Source organism: Sinocyclocheilus rhinocerous, unplaced genomic scaffold, assembly GCF_001515625.1.
Source record: "Sinocyclocheilus rhinocerous isolate Xijiao unplaced genomic scaffold, SAMN03320098_v1.1 scaffold2146, whole genome shotgun sequence".
NCBI classification, from domain to species: Eukaryota; Metazoa; Chordata; class Actinopteri; order Cypriniformes; family Cyprinidae; genus Sinocyclocheilus; species Sinocyclocheilus rhinocerous.
This window is the reverse complement of record NW_015623444.1, coordinates 246,019-255,523: the sequence shown is the minus strand read 5'-3', so window position 1 is coordinate 255,523 and position 9,505 is coordinate 246,019. Positions and strand designations below refer to the sequence as shown.

At 34.7% G+C, this 9,505-nt stretch overlaps 1 protein-coding gene across 1 annotated transcript in view; it reads left to right on the top strand.

Moving 5' to 3' along the window:
• LOC107740605 (protein transport protein Sec24D-like) overlaps window positions 1-9,505 on the top strand; it is a 58,732-nt gene that overhangs the window by 27,056 nt on the left and 22,171 nt on the right. The window contains 5 exon segments of the mRNA XM_016553113.1: window positions 1,449-1,560; window positions 1,657-1,784; window positions 4,366-4,504; window positions 4,647-4,762; window positions 7,097-7,221. Of these exon segments, the coding sequence (XP_016408599.1) occupies window positions 1,449-1,560; window positions 1,657-1,784; window positions 4,366-4,504; window positions 4,647-4,762; window positions 7,097-7,221 (620 nt within the window).

Genomic DNA, 9,505 nt, shown 5'->3' with positions numbered 1-9,505 from the left:
GTGACGTGACATGTGGCCAAGTATGGTGACCCATACTCGGAATTAGTGCTCTGCATTTATCCCATCCAAAGTGCACACACACAGCAGTGAACACACACACACACCGTGAACACACACCTGGAGCAGTGGGCAGCCATTTTTGCTGCGGCGCCTGGGGAGCAGTTCGGGGTTCGGTGCCTTGCTCAAGGGCACCTCAGTCGTGGGGTGTGTGTGTGTTCACTGCTGTGTGTTATCCACACTATATCATCATAGAGTAGACCATTCCACAACCTGTCGTTTTGGCCTTCAATATAAGCTGTTTTTAGACTGAAGAGAAAGTTTTGAGTTCTGAAACTTACAAGATGTTTTTATAGATCAAGGTTTCTCAGTTCATGACCCCTTTAAGATTTTGAAGAGAAGTCTCTTATGCTCACCAAGACTGCATTTATTCAATCAAAAATACAGTAAAAACAGTAATATTTTGAAATATTATTACAGTTTATAAGAACTATTTTCTATTTGAATATATTTTTAAATATAATTTATTCCTGTGATGCAAAGCTGAATTTTCAGCATAATTACTCCAGTCTTCAGAGTCACATGATCCTTCAGAAATCATTCTAATATGCTGATTTGCTGCTCAAGAAACATTTCTTATTATAAGTGTTGAAAACAGTTGTGCTGTGTGATTTTTTTGTGGAAAATGTGCCATATATTTTTTCAAGATTTTTTGATGAAAAAGAAAGTTCAAAAGAAGCGTTGATTTGAATATCTAAAAATGTATTAAGATAGAAAATAGTTCTTTTAAACTGTAATATATCATAATAATGTTTTTTTATCAAATAAATGCAGCCTTGGTGAGCATAAGAGGCTTCTTTCAAAAATATAGAAAAATCTTAAATATTCCAAATTTTGACTGGTAGTGTATATGTTAATCCTAAATCCTCGTATAAAACAATCCACCTACATGAGACTTAAAAAAAAAAGTTTGTTCAGACATTACTGGGTAGCCAATGTTTTATGAGAGAGGCCTCAGCACGAGTCTGGCAGCAACATTAGTTCAACCAGTTGTGTGAGTTTGGTTCGGGACTATCTGACTAAATGTGAGTTATGTTAACAGAAACTGTCTTTATTTTTTCTCTTGCATTTGTGGTGCAGAAATGACACACCTCACCTCTATTCACTATTTTTAGAGGCAAATGTTGACTAGCTTAAATAACTCTTTTTGTTTCTGATCTGAAGGGAGCCCAATGTCAGGCCCGTATGGTGCGCAAATGGCAGGGCCACAATCAGGCGCTTTCCCAGGAGGCTTTCCTGGAGGTCCAGCACAAATGGCAGGCCCTCCTCAAAAGAAGCTGGACCCGGACTCCATTCCAAGCACGGTAATAACAGGCAATAAATGCTACTTTATAGTGTAAAAGTATTTAAATTTGTGCACATTTCAAGGTACACTGACTTGTCTGTTGCAGACACAAGTGATTGAGGATGACCAGGCTAAGAGAGGAGGCCAGGTGTATGTCACAAACATCAGAGGTCAGGTGCCTCCACTGGTCACCACAGATTTCACAGTGCAGGATCAAGGTGAGCATGGGAACTGTCTTTGCACTTCACTCCTAATATTAGCCTAAAGGTGCTTTTGTTTAATATAGTAAATGTTTGTTTTTTTGCCATTTTAAGGGAATGCCAGCCCAAGGTTCATGCGGTGCACAACATATTCCTTCCCCAGCACTGCTGACCTTGCAAAGCAGTGCAAAGTGCCTCTGGCAGCCATTATCAAACCCTTCGCCACCGTGCCCAAAAATGAGGTATGCAGCATTTCCCAGCACTCTGATTTTTGCAGTTCTTCAGTTTTGAGTTTATATACTAGATTTATTTTTACATTTATTCATGTAGCAGACATGATTTACAAATGAAGAATGCTGTGTGACTCTTTCTGAGGAATATTTAGTACATTTTACATGTGATTAAAATGTACAAAACCATGTCTTGGGGAGGTACATAATGTTTAGCTCTGTAAAACTATACATATGTTCCCTTGTTAAAAATAAGTACGCTTTAGCATGCTTTTAGAAAGAATAATTATTACAAAAAAATCATATATTTTAAAAGAAAATACTTAAGTGCAAACTGAAAGTAATGTTTTTAGACACTTAATTGCATATTAATTGCAATTAAATGAAAATGTATTATACAGTAGTCTAGGTTGAATTAGCTGAGTGCTTTTTTTGACCCACTTAAGTATGTAATGTAAGAAATGTAATTTCAAATAAAATACTATGGTTAAAATTAGAATCAAGTACTTTACATATGTTTAAGTATGTTAGTCATCACATCAAAATAAGTGTACTTGTTTAAAGCGTGACAAAAGATGATTAAAACCTAATGATGTTATAATGTGCTGCTTTAATGTAAAACTTTTAACATGACATTATTACAAAGTTCACTTTAAAAAAGTAATTAAGTGTTTTAAGATACACGGTCATGAATTTGTACTCTCTTTAAATTCACTTAAGTGGCCTTTCATTTTATTATACTTACATGATCTAAAAGTAAAGTTGTTAAAAACATGCTTTTAAGATTTGAAGTACACTACATGTGCACATTCAATACAATTAAGTGTGCTTCTTTTTCATAAGGGATATTAACAGCATAGAAATCAAAATTCACTTCTAACCATATGATATTCCTTCTGTGATAACACTTTATTTAAAGTAATCCTGTGTCCTTGTTACACATGTTACATGTACTTACTATTATAATAATAACAAATTATGAATAATTACATGCAAGTAACCCCAAGCCAAACCCTAATCCTAACTCTAACCATAAAGTAACATGTACAGTAGTTAATTAATATTACTTAAATGTTACACTGTAACAAGGACACCTTAAAATAAAGTGTAACCAAAGTTATTTTTTAGGCACTCTGTTCCATACAAAAAAAAAAAAAAAAAAATTGAATGAAGACCAGGGGCTGTCAATCTCCAAAAAATGACAGGAAAAACACAATAAAAGTACCATTCCATTTTTTCCATGTGACTTGTGTACTGTATTCCCAATCTTTTGAAGTCATACCATAATTTATTTTTTCTGACGAAACACTCATCTCTTTTGTGTAATTTGAATAATTTAAATATTCACACAGTATCATAAGATTTAATGAGATTTGAGAGCTGTAGCAGATGTGCTTTTTGTTCTTTTTGGAGCTTGACAGCTCTTGTCATTATACGTAAAAGAGCAGCGTGAGCATTCTGCTAATCTTCTCTTTTTGTGTTACATGGAAACATTTAAATCAGACAGGTTTGTTGTTGTCCATGGTGTTATCTTTGGAAATGACTGCCTTTGGAATATACTCTAATTCATGGGTGTTCCCTTCAGTTTATTGTGTCAGTAGTTTAATAGTGGTTTTGGTGCCTTCAAAACTTGTTTAACTCTGGAGTCTCTCACTGCTTTACCCTTCATCATTATGCTTCAGAGCCTTTTTAGGAAATGTTAGTATTCTCATGAGAGGCTAATTAGTCTAGGTTCAGTCTCCAAGGAGCATGTCAGAGGAATAGTTTATTGTGCTCTCAAATAAAGGAGGAAATTAATCCACATTTTAAGGCACAATACACTGCAAACAGTTTTGATTTTGAACTATGTGACTCCACATTGCAGCATCTATGAGCCAAAGTTAATAAGTTCATTTCACATTAAAGGAACACTCCACTATTTTTGAAAATAGGCTCATTTTCCAACTCCCCTAGAGTTAAAAAGTTGAATCATTTTTGAATCCATTCAGCCGATCTCCGGGTCTGGCGGAAGCACTTTTAACTTTTTTCCATCTGAAATGTTAAATGTGATTTTATTTATTTATTTATTTACAGTTGTATACGTTAAATGTGGAGTCTGTAATATAATTTTTTTTTTTTAAAGTCTCTTGTGCTCACCAAGGCTGCATTTATTTGATCAAAAATACAGTAAAAATATTTTAAAATATTGTGAAACATTATTACAGTTTAAAATCAGCGTCATTACTCCATGATCCTTCAGAAATCATTCTAATATGCTGATTTTCTACTTAACATTTCAGATTATCAGTGTTGAAAACATGTTTATCAGTGTTGAAAACAGTTTTGCTGCTTCATATTTTTGTGGAAACCATGATAAAAATTTTTTTCAGAATGCTTAATTGAAATATAAATCTTTAAATTGATATTATGATAAATTCTCTACTATCGATTTTGATCAATTTAATGCATCCTTACTGAATAAAAACAACACCAAAAAAAACTTTTGAAGGGTAGTGTATGTGCAACTATATAAAAACCTCATGGTATATGTTACAATAAAGAAGTTAAGGCTGTATATAGGTCTTATTTTTCCTTCTCACTCTGATCTCTATAGACTCCTCTGTACATTGTAAATCACGGTGAGACTGGACCAATCCGCTGCAACCGCTGCAAGGCCTACATGTGTCCTTACATGCAGTTTATCGATGGAGGACGACGCTACCAGTGTGGCTTCTGCAGCTGCGTTAATGAAGGTTGGTACTGTACCATTGAGACTGCTGAGACCTTAATTCTTACGCTGTGTTTCCTGTCAACATATGGTAGGGACTATTTGTCTGTGCAGTCGTAGCTAAAAAAAAAAGTGTTTCTAAAAATGGGTTTTCACTACCTTTCCAGTTCCAGTGCAGTATTTCCAGCATTTGGACCATACGGGGAGAAGAATGGATCTGTATGAGAGACCAGAACTGTCTTTGGGCTCATATGAGTTCATTGCCACACTGGATTACTGCAAGGTAACAGAGAACTTGTATGAAAATAAGGATGTACACTTTTTATGTAAGTGTACAATGGTCACAGTCAGATTTTATTATATTTGTAAAGTTTATTAATAGGTTATATTTGATTTATCTAAATAAAGTCCTTCGCTAACAAAATTTCCCTCTAGAAATGTAATGGTAAGAGACTGTATGTTTTGTCCAAACGGGGTCAACTTGCCCCAGGAAGCAACTGAGAAAGGTTTCTTTCTTGGCAGTCACATTGCATATTTTATTCAGGCATATACAGTTAAATCTTGATGATAAACATATGATATGTTTAAAATGAGGAACACAATGTATGCTCAGAGTACAACAAAAATGACTCTTTATTTGATTATACAAAGGCACATTTAACTTGTGCCATTTTTATGCTGTTCTGCAAGCAGGTCAGCTGAAAGTTTACTTTTTTACAAATTTTTATTTTTTTTAAATGCACAGAATGCATATTTTGCGATATTAATGAAACATTTTGTACTTAATACTAATACTTTTGTAATTAAGTCAAAAGTTTGCATATACCTTACAGAATCTGCAAAATGATAAAAAGGCATTTTGTTTTGCATTAACACTGCCCTGAAAAAAGCTATTTCACAAAACAAAATAATGACAAATTTACGAAAATGACCCATTTCAAAAGTTTACACATGAATTTGCCATTACCTGGATGATCTACAACTTTGTGATAGTTGTTCATGAGTCCCTCGTTTGTTCTGAATAGTTAAACTGCCAGTTGTTCTTTATAAAAGTCCTCCAGGTAATGCACATTCTTTGGTTTTCCAGCATTTTTTTTTGCATATTTGACCTCTTTCCATAAGTGGATATGTCATTTTGAGATCCGTATTTTCACAGTGTGGACAGTTGAGGGAGTAATTTAGCTACTAATAAAATTGCAAACCTTCGCTGATGCTCAAGAAGGCAATGTAATATTGATGGAATAGTTCACCCAAAAATGAAAATGCACTCAACCTCAGGTCATCCAAGATTTAGATGAGTTTGTTTATTCATGAGAACAGATTTGGAGAAATGTAGCATTGCATCACTTGCTCACCAATGGATGCTCTGCAGTGAATGGGTGCCGTCAGAATGAGAGTCCAAACAGCTGATAAAAACACCACAATAATCCACAAGTAATCCACACCACTCCAGTCCATCAATTAATGTCTTGTGAAGTGAAAAGCTGCATGTTTTAAGAAAAAAGAAAAAAGCAACATAATCTGTTGTTGTTGATCTCTCTGTTGTTCTGGCTAAAGTATGAGTCCTCTACCCATAATATTGCTTTCTCTTAAAAAAAAAAAAAAAGTCGTCTCGTTTGAATCAGCAGAGAAATATGCACAGATCAAGGATTGTTTACACTGAAAACAGTCCAAAACAGTTCTAAACAAATATGTGGGTAGATTTTGACAACAAGGGCTAGACCTTTTTCACTGGAAGGAAGCGTTATTATAGAATATGGACTCATATTTTGGCCAGAAGTTAAAAATGTCTTAATGATGGATTTGTTTCTTACAAACATGCAGCGTTCCACTTCACAAGATGTTAATTGATGGACTGGAGTGGTGTGGATTATTGTGGTGTTTTTATCAGCTGTTTGGACTCTCAATCTGACGGCACCCATTCACTGCAGAGGAACCACTGGTGAGCAAGTGATGCAATGCTACATTTATCCAAATCTGTTCAGATGAAGAAACAAACTCATCTCCATCTTGGATGACCTGAGGGTGATTTTTGGGTGAACTATTCCTTTAAAAGCCAGAGGGTGAATACTTTAGAAACTTTTGATGCATTGTGATCTCACAGATCAGGGTGAAAAGTAGGCTGTATTCTCAAATTAACTTAATTTCAGCTCAGTTATCAGACTAAAGAGATTTATGACACATTTTTGGCCCCAGTCCGTGCCTGGGTTCCTCATCTCAGCCTGACACCATAATCTTCTATCTGGACTCCCGTTTCTCTCAGATGTTTATTCATATTTGAGGATCAACTCATGCAGTGCTTAATCAAATCATCACAGCTGATCCATACTGCATACTGTTCTCTGGGAGTCAAAACAAGGAGTCTTTACCGTGATCCTACTGCCCACAGTGTTGTGTTTTGAAAGACTGTAATATGTTCATCTTGGCATTTCTATATATAAAAAGATAAAAAAAAGCTTTCTCATGCATATGATATGCTTTCACATGATTGCAAACTTTGTGTATTCTGTGCCACAAGATATGTGTACGAAGTCTGTAAAGAACAAGCAAAAACAGCCCACTTTGAAGTTTGTGAACTACCATAATTCATTTTGTGATGTTCTTTTTTGTCTTTAAGAATAATAAGCCTCCAAATCCTCCTGCCTACATCTTCATGATCGACGTCTCCTACAACAACATAAAAAGTGGACTTGTCAAACTAATATGCGAGGAACTGAAGACACTGCTTGACCGACTTCCAAAGTAAGTTGAGAGATAATGTTTGCTGTCTATATTTAAAGAAAATGAGGGGGAGAAATATGATAAATCACCATCGTTCTTCATAATAACTCTAATACTTGAACATTTTGTTTCTTTGTTGCTCTTGGATTTTGAATGTGGATATGTATTTTTTTTTATATACTATTCAACATCAAGATTCCAGGTTTGTCAGTCTGTGTTTAGGGAAAATGTATATTGTAGATATCATCTGCTGTTATTGTTAAGTTTTTATTTTTTTTTTACCACCAGGGTTATTGTAAACTGAAACTATAGCTATTAAAAAAATGTTGTTCATTGAAATTAGACTAAAATAATATTAAATTAAAATATTAGATAATAAAACAAATGAAAATGATAATGGGAAAAATGAAATTAAACTGGAAACTGGAAATAAATAAAAACTAAAATTGAAACTGAAATAAAATAAAATAAAATAAATTCAACCTAAATGTTTAACTTAATATTTTCTTGAAAAACAAAATCTAATAAAAATGACAAAAGTACATAAACAAAAATAAAAATTTCAATTTAAGTATAAAAATAAAAGCTAATTCAAAATATTAATAAAATTAAGATACATATTAAATATAATAAATTAATATATTTATAATATTACATTATTATAAATAATAAATACTAAAGAACACTGTTCACAATTTGTAATCACTTTTTTTCCTGTTTACTTATTTTTTTGTTACAAATGATTTTTATACATATTATATAATTAGTTTTAATGATAATTTTGGATCTAATTTATATTTTAAATGATTCCTAATAAATAAATTATATGAAAATATATATTAAAAATACATTTCAGCAAATTGCAAACATCTGACCTGTCAGCAGCCCGTGTGCATCTGTCGACTCTGTACTGGCCGGTGGACTGAAATTTAACAGAGGGAATAGATCATTCTGTTAGTATTTTAATGTTTGGACAGCTAAGACTGTAAAGATCTGGGTTGGACTGCAGATATATTTAGGACTGCTTTCATCCCCCATCCCACACACTGACGTCCAGCTCCAGGTGTTTGGCTGGGAGGATCTGTGGAGTAAAGTTGAAGCCTTGGGCAGAAGCCACCCCTCTGTTTTCTGTCCGCACCTCTTAGGTTGAACACATGTTCATCTCAGCTACTATCAGCCTGGAATGTGAACGAACCCAGCTGAAAAAGAGCCCAGATCCCCTGCCAAATATGGTAACGGGAGAACAAGCAAGAAAAAAAAAAATAGGGGAAGAAACTTTTCCAATATCTCATCATTTGAAAATGTCGGCCTGAAGGAAGTCAGGAGGTTCAGCGGCTCTAGTTCTGCAACAGTTCCAAGTATTTAAATGTTTGGTGGTACACATGGCTTCAATTACACCGTTTCTTTGGGTGACGGCCAGCTGAGAGGTGAGCTTTTGATACACCTCTGAGGAACTTATATACTGTACTGTATATCACCCTGCTAAACCCCTTACCTCTCCTCGGCTGGTTCCTAAGGGTACGTCCTTATTTGTTTGGGATCTTACCTCACTGTGAAAGCAGTCCGGTAGTGCACTCCAAATAAGCCTGTGGTATTATATCTGATTTCTCTCCTCTGTTCCTGGCTTTGCTTGCTAGATTGCGCACAGTTAATGAAAACCACATTGAGTCGATGGGGTCTGTTAGTGCCTGATAGGATTTGTATTGGAGAGTTTGTCTCTAGCTTAATGAGAGACTTGGCATATATGGACTGTGAGTGATTCAAACCATCACCATGTAGGCTTAGAAAGCTACAAAGCCCAGATAGAGACGTCAATCTGGAATGCTTGTATTTACTGGCCGACGCAGCTCTCCGCTATCAGCTACTACACAGTGCTCTAGTATATGTTAGATGGTGAAATGTAGATATTTCTTTAAATGGATGAAATACTGAACACGTGAATTTGTGTCATTTTAAGATCTAGGAGTTAGCTCTGTTGCTACAGTCAATGTTTCCCTCCTAAGGTAATATACAAGCAGATCAAAACAGTATTTGGACACTTATGTCCATTCACACCAAAGATGATTACTGTAATAAAGTTACAGTTTTAAAAATCGCTCTAAATTTAAAAGAATAGCAGAGTCCCCACCAAAGCTATAACGATAACGGCACAAAAGGATCGATATTGCTGGAATCACCTTCTGAACAATTTTTTATTCCATCTGATGAATGATAAAAGCATTGACAGCCAATCAGAATCCATCCTGCTTTAAAGAGCCCGAGCATTTAAAACGGCCAACGACAAAACTGTTGCTAATATAGTTAT